This window comes from Trachypithecus francoisi, unplaced genomic scaffold (assembly GCF_009764315.1).
Source record: "Trachypithecus francoisi isolate TF-2019V2 unplaced genomic scaffold, Tfra_2.0 Lachesis_group15, whole genome shotgun sequence".
Classification (NCBI taxonomy): domain Eukaryota; kingdom Metazoa; phylum Chordata; class Mammalia; order Primates; family Cercopithecidae; genus Trachypithecus; species Trachypithecus francoisi.
This window is the reverse complement of record NW_022681460.1, coordinates 88,798,213-88,819,212: the sequence shown is the minus strand read 5'-3', so window position 1 is coordinate 88,819,212 and position 21,000 is coordinate 88,798,213. Positions and strand designations below refer to the sequence as shown.

Here is a 21,000-nt window from a genome sequence, read left to right as displayed (position 1 = left end):
TATTTAATAATTCTAAAAAATAAGTATGATTAAACATTATGATGCTCGTCGTTACATATCCAAAATGCCAGAAAGTAGAAGGAAAACCTTATAATCCATGATGTGAGATCGGTGACTTTATCTCAAGACCTATAAGCAGAATTCTTTATATAAAACTATGCAGAAAGAAGATAATGCCATGAATTAGAATATACCAATGGCCCAAGGAAAAGCAGGACTGTCAAGAGTGTTGGCCCTTAGCTACCAAAGAGAACATGGTCTCTTAAGTGGATCAGAATTAATTGTAAACCAATATATACACGGCAAAATCACTACTGCTTAAACGAAAGATAAGCAGAGAAAATTAGAATTAAATAGCAAGTTAGTACTCATCTGTCAGCTAAGGTTTAGACCAGGTGACAATAAACTAGGAAAGCATGAGGGACATGGTTTGCACTCCTCACACTCCTGTCTTGTGAGCCAGAAGTTACAGAAGCAGCCAAGGCTGAAGGCACCAACAGTTTTCCCATAGACTAATTCTCCGCAGTGACGTCTGGGCCACTCAGAGGTTTAAGTTGGTCACAAGCTTCAAATTGTCTTGGTAAATTTTTATTAAAGCTAGAAAGAGTCCAAAGGAATTGAAATGTCTCCTCATTTTTCACTCCTACCGAGGATCACTTACATGAAATTATAAAGGTAGAAAAAGGTAAAAAGTAAAACAATGGTTCTAACAGACAAAAGAGCTCCAAAAATAGAAACTAAGAAAACAAACTTATTGACTATCTTTTAAAAATAAACTCTGAGAAAATGTACAAAACTGTCTTTATTATTTCACTCTCACATCTTCCCAAATTCTCTAAAATTGTGCAAACCAGGCCGCAAACCGTTTTGTTTCTTAATTTGTCCTCCCCTTTCCTACTCACGATTTTCCAGTTCCACTGAAACTGTCCAGAATCAGGCCCTCATTCCCTGACGACTGCACCAAGAACAGAAGCCTCTTCCTCTTCCAGCAATCTCCAGCACGGTCTAGTACCAACTTCTCCATAAACTCTACTTAGCTCCACTCCTCATGGTGAACCTTCCACTTGAGTAAGATCCTTCTCCTTCGGTTCCTATCCCACGTCCCCACACATACATACGGTGTGCTTTCTGCCTTCTGAATCTGCAGTAGTAACCATGCCCACCTTTGCTTATTCAAGTCTTATGTACACTTCAAAGTTTCAATCAAGTCTTCTCTAATGATTTCACCAAACACTCCCGTCTGCGTTGCTCATGCTCATCTCTGAAATAGTACAGTCCTTAGATTCTATACAGACTTCCAATATGCAGTTATAGAATCACGTGTCAGCGCCAAAAGTATCTTAAAAAGTAGCCTCAGGCTTGCATGTCTTCTACATCTCTAGCATGTGCTTATCCAGATTATGCTTGGATACTTGGACTAATTGTAATTTTACTACCTCCTAGAGCAGCTCATTGTAGCTTTCAACAGCCCTACAATTACAAAGTTCTCCCTTATAATCAGCTTATAGCTCTCACCATAAGCTTCAAATCATGTCATTATTATACTTTAGGATCTATAAAGAACAAAATAAATCCATTTGTATATTCCTTACATTACAAGGTAGTAAGTCACTTACGTAGTCTTCTACAAATCTCAAGATATATTTGTGCCATGTGCCTTTAGCAATTCTGACATCATTCTTCAAGTTTACTTACTATCTTTGTAATTATATGCTACCTTTTGTTATTTTAATATTGTAGAAGTGTGTTAGTCATTATTAAAGTCTTTTACCTAGAAAATGTCAGAACTTTGACCATGTCCAGACATTAGAGCAACTCTTACTGTATTGCATTGCATTGTTTTTTCTTTATGCATGTTACCTAGCGTGAGCTGATCACATATTATGTATTCATCAAGGTGATTTTAAAAACCTCCTCTCAAATTAGTTTCCAAAGAATTTCTCACTGTAAACTGCAGTTCCGAAGCATGCAGTAATTTCTTCAGGAAGCTTACCTTCATTATAATAAATGGAAAATTATCAATTTTTTTTCTAAAATACATAGTGTCAGGATAGTAAAATCTCTTGCAGAAATTAAATATTCTACAAACATCTAGGCCTGCCAAATGGCAATATAAATAAGCACAGAAAAATACTACAGCATGGGGGCATCAGAAAGAGCACTGTGAGCCATAACTACTTGGCCTCTGAAAGCGTGTAGTGCTATGTTGTCATCAGCTAAAGTTTTTGTGCTTCCCAATTAACTCAGTTGTTTAGAAATCATGCTTTAGATTCCCACTACTATGTCGTGATGTTTGCATGGAGTACAGGAACAAGGCTTCGGCGTTTCCCTGAACAGGTAACACACTATGTAGTCAGAAGTTTTAGACCAACCACTTTCACTGCTCTTTCACTGACAACGGTTGGTACCGTAGGGGGTCAGCCTCTCTCTAGTTGTTTTTGAGAGCAATTTGCATCTCATTTTACTGATTTCACTCTCCAATTAGTACTCTCAAGCCATTGCTTAAATTATGTGTTGCTCCATAAGGAATGACATTTCCTTTGGCTGAGCAACTAGCTGTATCATACTATTCTAAGCAATCATGAGCCTCACCAAGGGTGAAGCGGCGGCTGACTCTCCTGTTTTGGCAGGCCCACGGAGGAGGCACAGTGCCAGCACCTGCGGCGACTACTGACAGATTGGCCCAATTGCCACAGCTTTGATGGCAATCTGCATAGGATTACCAGTCACACATTAAACAGCCTCATTTCAATTCACCAAAACAAATGGTGCCACCAAATCTACCCACACAATTCCCTACTTTCAATAACTCCACTGTTGAATTTCTCTGCCCAATTCAATGATGCATGCCTGCCAAGTGCTGTAATGATGGATGGGGTCATTAGCATTTTAGTTTCTACACTGAACCTGAAGCCAAAGCATATGGTCTGACAGATGTTGCAGCAATAGGCTCTATTTGATTTACCATGTAGGTGTCTACTTATACTGGACCTTCATGACAGAATACTAATACAAAACTTTCAGTCCAAACCCAGTTACAACCCTTTCATATCCTCAAGTTATAAGGTGTTCTTAAAGCAGAAACTCAGAACATGTTTATTTCAAGTTAGACTAATGATTACAAATTACCATTGAACCTAATCAAATCACTTGAAATAGACAAGAAGGACAAAAACGCAAGTAATGCCTGTAGGCTATTACCATCTATGGCTTGATTAGCACTGCCAGTAAGTTTGTTATTTGATAAAATGTGTCACTTATTCACTTTTTTCTCATTTGTGTCTTAATCGGGTAAAAAATTATATATATATATATATATAGTAAATTGGACAGATCTTAATCTTTGGCAAATATATGTACACTCATAGACCAAGACCCCAGTCAATATACATGACATTAACATTACCCTAGAGAATTTCCCCCTGCCCACATCCAGTCAATCCTTAGTCCCCACAGGCAACAGGTGTTCTGATTTCTATCACTACAGGTTAGTTTTGTTTCTTCTGAAACTTCATGTAAATGAAATCATAAAGTATATAAGCTTTTCATGTCTATCCTCTTTCCAAAATCTCAATGCTGAGATCCATTCACGCTGTTGCATTATCAGCAGTTCATCCTTTTATTGCTAAGCAGTATTTCATTGTTTGAATGAGACACAAATTGTCTATTATCCTGTTCATGGACATTTAGGTTTTTTCTAATTATCAGTTATTATTAATAAAGCTGTTATAGGCTTCTTTGTACAAGTCTTTTGGTGGGCACATGTCTTAATTTCTCTTGGGTAAATACTTAGGTATGGAACTGCTACACCATGTGTTCATTTGTTGCCTATATATTTGCTTTTTCCTAGAATCAGTTTATCCAGTGTTCATAATAGTAAGAGTTACAATCTAGTGTTCAATAGCACCATAGGGTGACTATAATAAACAATTTATCATATATTTCAAAATAACTTAAGGAGTGGAATTGGACTGTTCTTAACACAAAGAAATAATAAATACTTGAGGTTATAGATACCCCAGTTACCCTAATTGGATCATTACACATTGTATGCTTGTTCCAAAAATATAACATGTACCCCATAAATATGTACAAGTATGTATTGATAATTTGATATTAAAAATTAAAAAATAATTCAAAAATATTTAAAATATTCATATATTGAAATAGTTGAATATTTTTGAAAAGTTTTGAATTTTAAATATTTTCAATAAATATTGAAAATAATTCAAAAATAAATTCAAATTTTAAAAATAATCAACATTTCTAGCCTATAAAAGTGTACAACCTAATTTTTATTTTTCCTGTAAGAAAATTATTTGACACATCTCAGGAATATAACCAGATGCTTTTATTATTTCATTCCAGTGTAAATTATATGTTATAATTTCACTTTTGATTTTATTTCCCATAAGTAGAGCTTTATCATAGCTTCAAGTTATGAATCACAAATTCCGTATCATTGAAAGTTTCTCAGGAATACAGAAATTCTTCCTTATCCAAGGTCACACTTTGGGCAGTTGCAGTTACCTTCTGTCAATCACAGTCTGAAATATTAAATGAAAAATTCCAGAAATAAACCATTCATAGGTTTCAAATTGCACTCCACTCTGAGTAGCGTGATGAAATCTTGTGCCTTCCCTCATTTGTTAGTCATTGACATTGCGTGTTTCTGACATCCCAACCATCAAAATCATCATGGCTCAGTGATCCAGGATAGCCCCAAGCAAACCTCCTCCTGACATATTGACAGAAGGCCAATAGTAGCCTAATGCTATATCACACTGCCTATGTCATTCACCTCACTTATTCTCATTATGTGAGTTATTTTATCATTTTACTTCATCCTAAGAAGGGTGAGTAAAGTACAAAGATAGATGCTGAGAGAGATCACATTCATATAACTTTAATTACAGTATATCGTTATAATTGCTTTATTTTATTATTGTTATGTGTCTAATTTATTAATTAAACTTGATCATAGGTATGTATATGTAGGAAAAAAAACAGTATATGTGGGGTTTGGTACTATGTGCGGTTTCAGGCATCCATTGGGCTTTTTGGAATGTATCCCCCAAGGATAGGAGAACACTACTATAAAATTAAAATGGCTTAGTTCTACAACTTACAAGATTTGAAAAATGTCTGTTCATGTGGAAAAAATTTACAAATCATTAACCAAAAAATATTATGTTTACATCAAGAATACATGCTACTTCACTGAGCTCTCAATTGAAAAATAATCTGGAAATTCTCTAAGGGTGAGTAAAGACTTTATTCTAAATTTCTTTTAGTGCATAAATGTACTGAATAACATACTTTTAAAAACCATGTTCCAGAAAACCTCATGATTTCACCATATTTTTAGTCTACTGATACTCAGACTTATAAAAACATTTGATGTGGTTTTATGTATCAAGACTTCATTTAGCATGTACAAGAAGGTTGATCTGGTTTATGTAGTTTGTCATGGTTTCCTACATACCTACAAATACAGAAAACCTACTTCAAATACTCTATAATTGTATAATCCAATTCTTACAAGAAAGATCATTTCCTATAGACATTTTCAGAACCACCATAATGTGCATTATGAAATTATCCTAGATTAATTCTGGCCACTCATCGTTTGCATTTTTCCCTGCATTTTTCAATTTACTCAATTTATATATCATTTTAGACAACAATGACTGATATATTAATTATAACCTAGAAGGAATACACAAGTAAGATAAATTATTCAGTTTTTTCATAATAAATTATTTTAAATATCAAATATGATCAAGCATTACATTCTGTACACCTTTCACAGAGTTATAGTGTATCATTTTTCCTTTTAAATAGAAAATTGGCTGTTTTTCTAGTCTTTGTTACTTTAGCCCATATTTAGACAACATTTTGCCAATTGAAACTCAATACTACATAATGTAAGTTATTTGGAGGACATACAAAGTTGATTGCCATTTGGTATTTTGCCTGACCATGGCAGGTATAACAACTGCTGTATTATTCCATTACTTCTGTGATAGACTGCAATGACCTTTCATTGAGTGCTTCAAGTACATTCATTCTCAGTACTAGCAGCAGATATTTTGAGCATTTGTTCTCACAATGATACTTAATTTAAGGTACCATTTTTTCCCCATGCAAAATGAATAACAAGACTTTTTCATTCTTCCACACAAAAAGGTTATCAAGGCCATGTTTCAAGCCACCAAAAATAACCTAAACACCTAGTTTAGCATCTTACAGCTGGAAGGGATTTTAGTGTCTATTCAGAATCTCCTTTTATAAATAAGCAAATTGAGTCCCAGAACACATAAATGAAATCTCTAAGGCCACTGCCATTAACAGGGTTAAAAGGTTTAGGAGGGTTAGAGTTAAAGTTAGAATTAAGAACTGGGCTTCCTGAACTCTAGGTTGTTATTCTACATGAAATGAAAATAATCTGACATCTGTTTGCATGAGTTAGCTGGTAGATTTACTTTGGAACCAGAATTCTTCCTGCTTTATTATGTTTTTTACTTTCAGCAAAAGGTGGGCAAGTTTTTTAAGTCACTGCCACCTTCTAATTGATTGATATGTAATGATCAATCTTATCTGGTTCATTTTCACATAATTTCATAGTAAAAGTTTTTATTTTAATTTGAAAACACCCTAAGATAGATTTCAATATTTCTTGTACATTGAGAAGAGTGATGTAAAAGAATAAGTTAAGGTAATTGATGTGGTATAATTGAAAAAGGTAAAATAGCTTTTGAATAAATTAAGATGAATATGCACACTACTGAAGAATGAGGCAATGTCCATGTCAAAGTGGAAGAGAAATACACAAATTCACCGTTCTGTAGCAGACACCAAAAAAAAAAAAGAAAAAAAGAGAGGTGAGGAGGTGAAGTAGGGGAGAAAGCAGCATAGAAGTCTCATAGAATATTTTACCTCTCATCTTTGTTAGAAAAAATGGCAGGAGGAAAATTTTTTTAAACCATCATGAAATGGACTATCTACAAAAGAGAAAGCAAACAAACAAACAAACAAAAAAAAATGAGCAGTATTTGGACTACCACCCACTCAGACCAGCAGGGTCCAGAAAGTCTTTGTTGCCACAAGGCAGCTGGTGACTGAGGATACAAAACCCTTTTTATTTCAATGTCACATTAAATCCTGAGGCATAAAACCAAGGGCAGACCTACAGAGCCTCTAGTCTCCAAGAAAAGACCATATAGCTCACAACTAAAGCTAAATGCCAGCTAATGTTCCCATCTAAATGAAAAAATCACTAGCAAAACATATATCTAAAATCATTCTTAAACTATTATTTAGGCATAGAGAGAGAAATAAGAAAACTGACTTGACAATTAGTTGATAAGACAGGTTGTACATCATACAATACGCTTTCCAGGAAAAATTATCCTATTTTTCAATCTCTGTAGGAGAAATTACCATAATCACAGAAAAAAAGGACCCTCATTTCCTTTTCATATTTGGACACAAAATATGGTATCCTGATATCTGAAAATCAAATGAGTTATAAAAGTAGTAATAATTAGATTAATATGAAGTACACCTGTTGTAACCTCCAATTGGAATGCTGTAAGAACTTGATGAAATAACACACATAGAACATCCAGCACAGTATCAGACACTATAACGTATTATTTCAATATTCATTTATTATAACCTTCATTAAAACCACCCGCAAACTAATAATTATCCCCAACACTACCTTCACCTATCTAAAGGATGTAGTAAAATAAATCATGATGACTATGTTAAAGAAACTAAGCTCATTTTATCAGGATTTTTTTTGGTTTCTATTGGCATTCCCATGAATTTAAAATTCACAACTAATTAAATCACTTTCCTCATTCTGATGCAGAGAACCTAAAAAATAATAATAGAGGTGCTCAGATAATATTATTACTTACATATCATCTAGCTTCAAATATTTAGCTCAATAGCCATCTCTTTTAGGCCCAGTTTCCTGGCTTTAGAGCTGCTCTCAGCTCTTTCCAGCCCCCAGCACTCTAGCACTGACAGGTAGACTTTCTGTAAATTCCCTGAAGGCAAGGCATATTTCTTAGTCTCTAGTTCTCTCTGATTCTTTTAAATCTGCTTATATGCACCATTTACAGTTCCCCCAACATGTATGTAAAATCATAATTAAACACAAATATATTAAGGACTTAATATGTGCAAGGCAAATGTCTTCACCTCAGATCTGGGATTAACCTTCAAACTCAAAAATTTAATTGGCTCTCTTCCAATACATAGTTCCTGAAATATTCCCAAGGGCTTCTTAAAATACTTTAAAAAATTTATCAGAGTATGACAGTTCCTACTTAACTCTTGTAACTTCGGTTTTAAAAATATTATTAAATAAGAAAATATCTCATTCTTATTCATATTTCAAATGGATTTAGAGTTTTTTGCAGTTGGAATATAACAGAGAGAATTATTATGTTTCAGTAGATACTAACAAAAATACTTATTATTTTCCTGTGTATTTTATTTCAGAAAAGGAAACCTCTAACATGAGTTAAATTAAACTCATGCAGACAGCCTGTCCCACCACATGCGTGCACGCGCACGCGCACTCACATGCACACACTCAAAAGGATGAGACCACAAACAGTCCTGTTGTAATTTTTTTAAAACCTAAAGTATACTCTTTAGCTCAGCTGCCAACTTGGCCTTACCTGGAGCCATAACTTGTTATGCACAGCATCTCTCCCTGTGGCAATGCACTGAAACGTAGCGTTTTGCCCTGCATTCACCTCTACATCCCCGAGACGGAGGAAATGAGGAGATTTATCTGTGAAGGGAGGAAAAAAAAATGTATTTGTTTTCACACGAAGAAAACATGCCATGTTACTTTTCTGCAGCTGAATATTATCGCTAGTGTTTTTACCTTTGGTCAAGACTAACATCAGAAAGAAGAAAACTGAGGGGCTTTTTTGTGCCGGAAGACACCATTTCCTCTGTGACTCTCATGGTTCTCTTTTTCTCAGGAGCTCTGTTACTTACTGTCCATAATTGCTGGAGTATTGTTCTCTACAGAGTGAGCACTCAACAACTGCTGCTGAACTGCTGCCATGGCATGTTGCATATGGATGGTAATAAAACAGTTACAAGCTTACAAGTCAAAGCAACCAAAAGAGATCAAATTGACATGAAATCAGAGCCTAATATAAAGATATAATGAAAACATATAATGATTTCTAAACTACTGACAGTTACACGGCTATTGAACTTATTAGGCTACATTTTAAACAGTTAGATCTTTATAAAAAAAAAATCAGTAGTTATAACCCTCCAGCATTTCAAAGAACAAGGGAATATTTTTGTCTCTTGCAAATAGAAACTGGTAAGTTTATTCCTGTTCCATTATAACCATAGTATATGAATCCAAAATAAATACCCATACTAGACTAACAAAAATCATGACTGCAGTCAAAATGTAAGTGAGATTTATGACTATCAAGTATTCTCTGAAACTACCTTTTAAAACTGAAGCCTTATCCATGTTTCCCATTGAAAGGAAATTTATATAAACAGCAAAAGCTAATGCTCATGAGTAAAAAGAAAAGCTCATGGAGGACCATATCACCCTAAAACTGCTGCTGTGCTCAATTCACAATTTTCTACATACTTATGAAAGCCTTTCCTTAACACCTATCATTCAAGAAGTGAAAAATGAACAGTAGATAAAAACACAGTTCTCTTAAACTACAGATTGAAATAACTTAGTAAACCCACCTGAACTCTAAGTGAGATGATTTTGTTCTCTTTTTTCTTAGAATTTACCAACCACCATTGTTCTCTTTTTTCTTACCAACCACCACATGGTATATATAATCTGACGCTTACTGGCTACATCTTTCTCTAGTGCCTTACCTCTCAGGAAGAGATTTAAAATAAGGAATTCTTGAGTTGGAACATGAGCTAAAGCAGCAGTTCTCAATTTACGAACTCTAGACCAGCAACATCAGCTGCACTGGAATCAGAAATGCAAATTGTCAGGCCCCACCCCAGACCTATTGAATCAGAACCAGGGGAAGAGCCAAGCAATCTGTGATTTACCACAGCTGTAGGTGATTCTGAAGCACACTAGAGTCTGACAAGCACTCAGCAGGAGCACAGGTCTTGGCCCTCACAAGGGGCCCCTGCCTGCTGCTTACAATGTGTTAGAGATGCTTCTTAGAGAGGACTGCTGAACAGATAATCCAGAACTCACAGGCCCTATAAAATGCTGCTGTTGGGAAATACAAGCAAAGACTGAATTTATGCCAGCTGTTTTTTGCCTGGCTCTATTGAATGCAGGCAGTAATTGTTTTTCATGGAATGTGATGTAAACACAAATTTAGGTACACCGTCTGAAGGCCAACCAAGGTGCATCTAAGGGCATAACAAAACTGTGTATTAATAAACCGAGTTTCTTGTTTCATTTGCTTTCTATTTTTCTTTTTTTTTTTTTTTTTTTTGAGATGGAGTCTAGCTCCGGTTGCCCAGGCTGGAGTGCAGTGGTGCAATCTCCTCCGCTCACTGCAACCTCCACCTCCCAGGTTCAAGTGATTGTCCTGCCTCAATCTCCTGAGCAGCTGGGATTATAGGTGCACACCACCACACCTGGCTAATTTTTTTTATTTTTGGTAGAGATGGGGTTTCACCATTTTGGCCAGACTGGTCTCAAACTCCTGACCTCATGAGTTAGCCAGGTATTTATTATGACAGAGGAAAAAAAGTAGTCCTAAATTTGGAATAAGATGAACTAATTATTTCTCTTAATTTCAACCCAGCCCTCAACTTAGCAGATCAAATAGCTTCATGAGGCTTCTTTATATTTTCCTTTCTGTTGAACTGATTTGTTATTCTTCTGTTTTCCTAGACAATTTAATAGTGCCAAAAAAATGAACAAGTCCTCCTGACCGCTGCCTTTGCGTGTATATTTTGTTCTCAGTAATGAAATAATTTAAAAGAATCTCCTAATATGTATACAATTAGTTACAAGTCTGAAAAATATTTGATTCAAAAACTCTAGAAATATATCCGTTTTCTTTTAAAACTCTATAGAAGGCTAGGACTAACAATAACAAGAGAGACAGCAATAACCAAGTGATACACAAACAGTCGTCACTGCCAATATAAGGCAAGTGTTGAAAGGACATAGAAAAATACAATTCTTAATCACAACCTACCACAAGGATAACTCAGTACTTGGATGTCATCAATGGCAATATAACCACTTCTCCCTCCTGAGACCTCAGCTTCAAATATTACCTGTCAAAAAGAAACAGAAAAGATGTACAACAATCACTTTCAAAGAATGTCTACAGTGGAGGGGAATAGCTAAATATATGCACAAGTGAATCTAATTTTTGTTCAGTAAGAATTAAAAATTTAATCTTTGAACGTAAGTAATTTCCTAAATCTTGTATACGTAAACAAATCAAAAAACAAAATTTGAAGAACAATTACATTACAGAGGTTAAACAGCTTACATTTTTTTTTTTTTTTTTTTTTTTGAGACGGAGTCTCGCTCTGTCGCCCAGGCTGGAGTGCAGTGGCCGGATCTCAGCTCACTGCAAGCTCCGTCTCCCGGGTTTACGCCATTCTCCTGCCTCAGCCTCCCGAGTAGCTGGGACCACAGGCGCCCGCCACGTCGCCCGGCTAGTTTTTTGTATTTTTTAGTAGAGACGGGGTTTCACCAGGTTAGCCGGGATGGTCTCGATCTCCTGACCTCGTGATCCGCCCGCCTCGGCCTCCCAAAGTGCTGGGATTACCAGCTTACATTTTTTAAGTAGCTATTATCAAGTACTGTTATATTTCCTGAAGAGGAAATATATAGGAACAGAATGACTAGGCAGACATGGAAAATCTCTTTAAAAGTAAACTTTCGCCTACTGACTTTCTCCATTTTTGTTGTTTACTTAACATACATGGAGCACCTACTATGTTCTAAGCAGTATGCAAACCACTGAACATATTAATAAAATAATCTGAGTTTTAAATAGCTGAAGTTTCAAGGAAACTTGATACAGAAAGGGAAAGAAAACGAGGGAGAAAGTAATGAAGTACGTTTAGAACATTTCAAATTTGATTGGCCTATGATACACACAGGGGAAAATGCTTAAGTAATAACTAGATAGATAGATTTGGAAGAGAAGATTATCAGTGTAAAATAAAGGTATAAATTTCAAAGTTATCTGATGAAGGATATCAGTTAACTCCATGGAAGGGAATAAGCTACCGATTTGAAAGTTAAAGTGATTGGTGAGTAAGATGGCATAAGAAGATAAATAAGAGAAGAAAACTACTGGAAATGAAAGGTCAAGACTGAAAAGGCCACCAACGGATATAAAGTCAACATCGAATGGTTAAGAAAGGAAGGGTGGTACCAGGAGGTTTCAAGCAGGTCAACACTCCTAATAAAAGGATTAGAAAAGGCCAGGCATATTAAAATAACAATAATTTAAAGATTTCAGATATGTGTGTAAACAATGGCATCCAGATGCACACACATTTTACGAGGTGAGAGCCTCTCTGATGCTATCTAATAATCTCCAGCCATTTTATTCTTTCCCATGGGAGTATCTGCCAATTCTGAGATCAGGCTATGGTTCTAGCTTAGTATAGCCTGAAAATCTCTATTAGGAAGTGGTGAAAACCTCTAGTAGGAGGAGGTGAAAACCATGAAAGCTTGGTGCAGTTGTGCAGAAATAGAACAGCAATTTGAAAATTTGGGAGGGTGACTTTTCCAAAAAGACATAGGTAAAGGCAAATAATATCTAACATAAGAAAGAGGTCAAGAGAAACCGAAACTAGTAAGCATCACTTGGGGTTAGCTCTTAGGTATTCTCCGGTAAACTCTGCCAGGACATTTTTACTGTGGTGGAGAAGGAGAACCTTGATTAACTGGGCTGATAATAAGTAACATTTTTCAAGCACTTACTATATAAAGTAGACTGTCCCAAGCTATACACAATCACACACATACATACACATAAATTGATTTAATCCTCATTACAATCATATGAGGTAGGTATTATTTTCATGATCATTTTAAAGAAAAGTAATTGAACCAAGGCATAAAAGCTAACAAGTGGTGAAGCCGGGAATGGCCCGAGCTATCCTGCCTCTAGGTTGTTTTTGAAAACTTTACTACATTGCCTCTCAAGAAAAAGAAGACACAGAGTATTTCATTTAAGTAGACTTTAGAGTTTAAATTTCCTTTAAATGTCTAAAATGTTAAGTAAATTTTAAATTCAAAAAATGAATTTCATTTTAACTAGCACACTGACTAGATATTATATTGATAAGACAGCAGTATGGTTCCATTAAACCCTTTCCAGTCTCACATCATACCCTTGACAACCACCCCAAAGTTAGTAACAATGAGACAAGGTAAGCCGCCGGAATGGATGGCTCATCTCCCCTTCACCTGTCCCAATCATAAACCACCTGTGTTACTTCTTTTCTACTCCAAGTTTGCCCTTTATGACAATTGATTTTTTACTGGAATAAAATGAGAGTGAGATGGAGGATGGGGTCTTTGTGGTAAGCAGAATGCTTCATGATGGAAGGATGGCTATCTATGAACACAGGAGGGTGCACAATATGTGTATGCATATGGTTTATATTTCACATAAATGTATTGGTGGGAACGTAATTCCTATGCCATTTTCTAAATACTGGAACAAGAGCTTAGCAAGAAATAAGGATAGGATCAAAGACTTTAAATAATGTATAACTTGAGACAACACTGGTACAGACCACTTTCTCAGGAGCGAAAAAATACCTGTATTATACTCCAAGCTCTCCTGTTTACAGATTCTTAAGGATTCACATAAATTTGAGATTTGAAACTTTTAGAGCTAAGTCTTAACCCCCTAATATGAATATAATACAGCTTTCAGAAAAACTTTTCTAAGGATTAAATAGTAGCATACGGAAAGGTGCTATCTAAACTAAAAAGTGTGATTGTCAACAGTGTTAATACTTGAAGTCTGTATAAATGTATCTTAGGAAAATAAGTTTTATATGTTTGATTAGTGGTTTAAGCAAAGAGAAGTTACAGAAAAAAGTTTTTAAAAATCATTTGCTAAAAAAATTACATTCTAATAATAAATATACATCATTGTTGGTTATTTCAGTTTTGTTGTCAGTATTCATTAAATTATTTTAACTTCTAGGTCTATCTTAGCTTCACTTTCTTGAATTGTTGTACTTTAATCTTGTACTTTAAACAAGATTACTACACCCCTGAGAAAAAGTTTCATATGTGTTCATTTAAATTGAGCTTTATTCAGGACAATAAATTGAAGCCTTGATTTTAAAGGAGGCAAAATTGGTTCTTTATTTAAAAAAAAAAAAAAAAAAGTTTCTCATCTTAGTGACCTCATTTTCCCTGCTAAACGTTGTCTTTGCCTCATTAACGAGAGCTAGAAGAAATTTCTAAGATCAGATTCCTTTACTGCTAAAGATCTAATCAGCTTTATCACTTCAACAGAGCCCTCAACTTGTAGGGCTCTTCTGTCCAGTCAGGGGAAACAAATCTCAATAGCTTAATTACGCAAAGCGAGCTTGGGCTAATGCTCAGGTCAGATCTAATGCTTGATGTCAAGTAGTCAACCAGGCTTCCCAGAAGAAGAGAGCAATGAAAGCCACACCAGATGTCAACTTTAAACCATCCAGGAGGCCAGCCTAGGAGCAGAATGAATGGGCTCTGCTTTCTAAGCCGTTTTTACTTCACTCCATTACCTGAAACACCGAAGGTGATGATTCTAATCAAATTTTTGCTACTCCAGCAACAGTCCTGGATTATTAACTAAATAAGTGAAATAAAGTTGAATTACACTTGGGGGAGATGGGAAATCCTAAAGAACAAGGACAACTTTTTCCTCTAGCAAACTGAATGAGTCCAGAAGTGTCTCCTATAATGGAAAGCTGAACTGGGTGTCCAGAAGCCTGGGGTCTGGTTGTTGGTCTACTAACACATGTAACCCAAGCAAGTTATTAATAACTTGGGTCTTTGTAGTCTCCTCTTGACAACACTGCCTTTCCCTACATCACAGATTTCTTGTGAAGACTGAATGGTATATGTGAAATGATTAAATAATATATGAAATATGTAATATATTACAGATACTAGAAAAATCTGAAAAAACATTCCCCTTAATATTCTTTCAATCTATCATAGTGTTAAGAGCCCAGGCTCCAAAGTCAGATATATATTTGATTCATTTTTTTTTTTTTTTTAAATGAGACAGACTCTTCGTCTGTCACCCAGGCTGGAGTGCAGTAGCATGATCTGGGCTCACTCTAACCTCTGCCTCCCAGGTTCAAACAATTCTTAGCCTCCCCAGTAGTTGGAATTATAGGCACATGCCACTACGCCTGGCTAATTTTTGTATTTTTGTAGAGACGGTGTTTCAACACGTTGGCTAGGCTGGTCTCGAACTCCTAGCCTCAAGTGATCTGCTTGCCTCAGCCTCTCAAAGCGCTGGGATTACAGGCATGGGCCACCACACCCAGCCTAGCTCATACCCTTTAACTGTAACTTTAGCTTATGTAAAATGTAAACCTCAATTTCCTCTTCTATAAAGGAAATTTTATAGGGAAGATTAAATAAGTTAATGCACATAAAACATTTAGCACATCTCCTCACACACAGTAAGCATCCTATGTTAAGGGGCACCACTGTTATGAGCAGAAAATAGCCATAAAAGATACATGTACTAAAATCATATTTCTTCCATTCCCTTCTCCCTCCAATAAAAACCTAACCCCCCAATCCCAGTTTGGAAACACATGAATAAACTAGTATTTGATTCCTATAAACCTCCTTCAATTCCTGTTTTTTATTTTAATATTTAAACATTAAATTTTGCTAACATTCAAAATAAATCACACATCTGCCTTCAAGGAAAAAATGTGCTCAAATCAAAACCTGTTTCTAAATATCGATGCCCAAATTTCATTAACAAATAAAATAGGCATCTGTAACACACACAAAGATAGAATAACGCTACAGATCCAACTCTATGAGTACCAGTAAAGCACATGCATCTGCATCTCTCATAACAAGGTGCGACCTCCAATTTAGGAACTGTAGTTAACCTTGTGTCCTCAAAGCTCAAATACTGTCTATCAAAAAGCAGACATTCAACAAATGATAACAGGACTATATACGTCTGTGTATGTGTGTATATATATGTGTGTGTGTGTATACACATTACATAGATGTGCATATATATAAACATCATTACATATAATTGAATTCTACCATGTGAAACTTAAACATTGTAGTTCCACAAGATGTATCCTCAGTCTTTTTCTCTCTTTGCCCTATACTTTCAACTCTGACACGACTGAGGAAGATGAGGCTACGATGAGGACAGAGGGAAATGAAAAAATATATATTTAAGTATGTAGAACTACAAAAGGAAAATGGAATTATATGGCATCACAAAAGCTAATAAAAGCGTATCTAAAGGAGAAGAGATGTCAGGAACCCAATGCTGGTCAAATACTACATAAAATGGTTATTGAAAATGCCCCTTATTTGTGACATTGAGCTCAGAAATGCCCAAAGAAAGAGCGGTCTGTATGAAGAATAGAAGTGGAAACCATACTGGGCAATGAAGAACACGGTGAAGGCACAGAGACAGCAAGGTTAAGAATGCTGATAGGAAGTTTGTCTGAATGGATAAAGATAAATTTGACTAAGGATAGAAGAAGATATAGGATCAAGGAAAGGTTAGGTTTTTTTTTTATTTTTCTTATTACTCTTAAGGTAAGAAACACTTAAACATGTTTAGATATTGATGAGGATAATTCAACTTGGTAGTGAATATTTGCATACACACATGAAAGAAGTGATAACTATTAGCGTGAAGCAGGATAAAATCCAAATTACAGGCTGTAAGAGGGGCTCTCTCTGCCTTTTTTATAGTAAGAAGAAATGAGAAGATGCATAAAAATGTAATTTCTAGGACTGGTAGCTAAGGAAGTTTCCATTATATGGCTACAATTTTCTTAGCTATAAGTAATGGACTGGTGAAAAGAAGGAGTGGTTGAAGTCTGGAGAAAATTGAAAGGAGTTGAAATACAGAGTAGAAGAACAAAAAGAACTGAACAGAAAAATATAGTAGTAGAATTTCCAGTTATATTTGAACCCAATTGAAATTGATAACCCTGAATTTCTGGTGATCAAAATCTATCAGGTGGTGTGATTTTTCAGTATTTTTTTTTTTTAATTTAAGCCCAGAAAAAGTGGATAGAATAAAAGTCAGTAACGAGTTTATGGAAACAGCAATTGTATAACAAAAGTTATCACAATGCAATCAAATTTTGATTTCATTTGATGATAAGCAAGTTAAGTTGATGAACTAGCTAAAGACAGATGGTTTGATGGATTGGAGCTCTCCATGAAGTTACTGGATGATCTAAGCAAAATGAGTATAGCAGAAGAAGATAGGTTTATGCTTGGGAAGTATGATACATATGAATAAAGTTAGAACAGTTGTGCAATATTACAACATCTGTGTAACCAGAGTAGTAAACTGAGGGGTGACCTTTGGAAGTGGTGAGGTGAAAAAACTATCCAGGTGCTCTCCACACATATACTGATGTTGTCAGCAGGATGATGAGCCTCGAAAGTGGAGATAGCAACTCTAAATTATGCTGGTACCCAAGTTCATGATGAGTAGACAAAATGATTTCAGGTCCAGTGAAAGCTAATAATAAGGATGATGATGTGGTTGAAAGGGGGAAAAAAAAAAAAACAACTAAAAGGTGCAAAGACATTTCCTACATTATATGGTTTGGCTGCGCCCCCACCCAAATCTCATCTTGCATTGTAGCTCCCATAATTCCCACATGTTGTGGGAGGGATCTGGTGGGAGATCATTGAATCATGAAGGCGGTTTCCCCCATCCTGTTCTCATGGTATTGAACAAGTCTCACGAGATCTGATGGTTTTCAGGAGGTATGAGGTTTCTACTTTTGCTTGATTCTCAATCTCTCTTGCCAAGGCACATAAGAAGTGCCTTTCACCTTCCATCATGATTGTGAGGCCTTTAGCTACGTGGAAGTGTGAACTTATTAAACCTATTTTTCTTCCCAGTCTCAAGTATGTTTTTATCAGCAACATGAAAATGGACTAATACACTACGCATTGACCTAAGTTACTTGGGAATTAATATCTTCTCTCTTAGAGAACATTTGGGAAAAAGTGTCTGTAGGCTATAGCCATGAACAGATCATGATTATAATTACATGATTAACTCTAAGTAAACATTTGGGCCGGGCGCGGTGGCTCAAGCCTGTAATCCCAGCACTTTGGGAGGCCGAGACGGGCGGATCACGAGGTCAGGAGTTCGAGATCATCCCGGCTAACACGGTGAAACCCTGTCTCTACTAAAAAATACAAAAATCTAGCCGGGCGAGGTGGCGAGCGCCTGTAGTCCCAGCTACCTGGGAGGCTGAGGCAGGAGAATGGCGTAAACCCGGGAGGCGGAGCTTGCAGTGAGCTGAGATCCAGCCACTGCACCCCAGCCTGGGTGACAGAGCGAGACTCCGTCTCAAAAAAAAAAAAAAAAAAAAAAAAAAAAATTGATGTTTATCTCCTTTACTAAAATATAAACTCATTGAGGGCAATGGCTTGTCATGTTCCTCACAACATCATTGAACCATATGAATCCTGTTGAGAGTCAGGGCTCAAAGAGTCCCAATATGTCACAGAAAACAATATGTGGATTAACTGTTTTGCCTGAAAGGGAAATATGGGAATAGACATTTAGCTCCTTTTTACTGAACTCACAAAATTGTGTTGAAATAATACAATGACACTCCTTTGAGAAAGTTCTAGATAATTTTCCCAAACTATATTAGAAATCATGAAAACACAAACCTCCCTTGAACAGCTAAATAATGCTCTAAGGCATAAATTTCTGCTGATAGGCCCCAGAAGATTTTCTATAGAGTAAGTCCAGTAGCTACGTGAAAACTTAAAATTCTAGAATATAGTTACTTTTCAAATGTGAATATTCTATTTTCATTCATACATAAAGATCAAGATACACATAACTGACAGGTGATACCAAAAGTGCAATGTACAACTAGCAGTTACTGTCAATCACTGTAGCTCCTCTCATAGACACTGTCAATTTGGAATTGTGGTTTCTCAACTAAGAATCAGCAGAAAATATCAGAGAAAAGGAGCTTCTCTTCGTCAGACCCCTGCAAGTCAGGCTGGTTTGCCTATTGACTTATGTAATAGTCCACTTCTAAGAGTCTAAAGTGTGAAAAGGCCTTTAGTCAAGGCCTTCAGACCCTGAAACTGATGAATTATTATCAGCCTTTTCCTATCGGTTGTTTACTTGCTTATTTACTTCCCGAAGGAGATATATACCTGCAATCACAAAAAGATACATAGATAAAATATGTAAGCAAGGGAAATATGTGTATACTCTTTGAGTTTAGAGGTGCTAAAGTCAACTATTTGACTATTTGTAAACTCTTTGATTTTAGAGTTACTTGAGAAAGTAATGAGGGGGTTCTAATTATATGCCAACTAAATATGGAAGGCAATTAAGACATATAATCAAGTCCAAACTGATTCTTCATCTAACCCCTATGAAATTTCAGATTTTAGCTATCCTTAGCACTTCCATGACTCAGATGCACAATTTTCCTTAAGATGTCCTGAGATTAAAAATGGCTGGATCCTTAGAAAGATTAGCCCTATCAAGACTTCACATAAGGATTTTACTGTCTACAGGGAGTAATTAGGGCTCCAGAGAGTCTAGAAGCCAACAGTCTCTTACCTGAATACATACAGGCCTTTTGTATAGTTACAACATCTGCCACTCAGGAGGAGCTACTGTAAGGTTTAAATATTCTTTCACTTTCATATATATATACACACACACACATATATACACATGTCCACATAATTCTATGTATCCATATTTCAATGTAATTAGTATTACAGCCACAAGTTAATTTTAGAATGCTAACACTATAATGTTACCAGGTATTCTTTAATAAAACATCAACGTATCCAATTACAAGGGCTTTGATTACAAAAATATCCTGAGGTTTAGCATTACCAATTGCCTACATGATGAGAAGGACTACCATATTATCTAATAGGGATGACATCAGGTATAACCACAGTGCAGTGGCTTGAAAAGCAGCTGCAGCACCACCCAACTGCAACCCTTTCAAGAATGATACTGTGTTTTGCCTAATAAACAACAGAACATCAGTCAAAGCACATGGCAGTGTCCAGGTAACTGTAAAAAGTCAGGACCACAGATCAAAAGGAGAAAATAAAACCTAAGAGACTTCATACCAAAGTAGGCTGTGTAAAAGAAAAGCCCAAAGAAGGAGATTTTCAGAAGGTTCCATACTGAAATGAATATGCAAGCATAGTACATTCCTATGTTTCAAATTAGCCCAGGGAGTTGACTATCCCTAATGTAATCACTAAAAGTATCTAGAAGATCTAAATAAATGAATGAACAATAATCATTTCAGAGCATATGCTAGAATGTTGAAGTTATAATAATAGTCCACTAGTTATTTAAATTAATTCTGCATTCCTGAAATCTTGCACTTGTAAATGATTATCAATGGTGTTTTTAATTAGAATAGAAGTTGATACAGGTTTATATGTACCAAAAACATGTGACTTCTTAGTCTTAAAGTGACTAAGACAGACTTCTCATGTTTGAAAACAAACCCAAAACCTGAACTGAGAATGAATAACTTTAACAATATAAACCCACAAAAAGTTCTTGTGTTCTCTGCATATTATCTGTAACATTAAAATGGCTCTGGGGGTAGAAGGGATTATATACTTGCTTTCTCAAAAAGGTTTTGATATAGACCCTCAAGGTAAGACAGAGACACACACACACATATACCCAGTCAATACACTGCACACCAGAGTTCCCAGCAGCAGAGCCCCAACTCTGAGCCACAGACCTCAAC

The 21,000-nt window shown here is 35.9% G+C and overlaps 1 protein-coding gene across 7 annotated transcripts in view; it reads right to left on the bottom strand.

Moving 5' to 3' along the window:
* Positions 1-21,000, bottom strand: part of PTPRK (protein tyrosine phosphatase receptor type K) — a 572,798-nt gene that overhangs the window by 278,748 nt on the left and 273,050 nt on the right. For all 7 annotated transcript variants that reach the window (XM_033235516.1, XM_033235515.1, XM_033235517.1 and 4 more), the window contains exons 4-5: positions 11,199-11,280; positions 8,700-8,815 (exon numbers count right to left, since the gene is read on the bottom strand). In XM_033235516.1, coding sequence (XP_033091407.1) covers positions 8,700-8,815; positions 11,199-11,280 — 198 coding nt within the window. The remainder of the gene's footprint in view (positions 1-8,699; positions 8,816-11,198; positions 11,281-21,000) is intronic.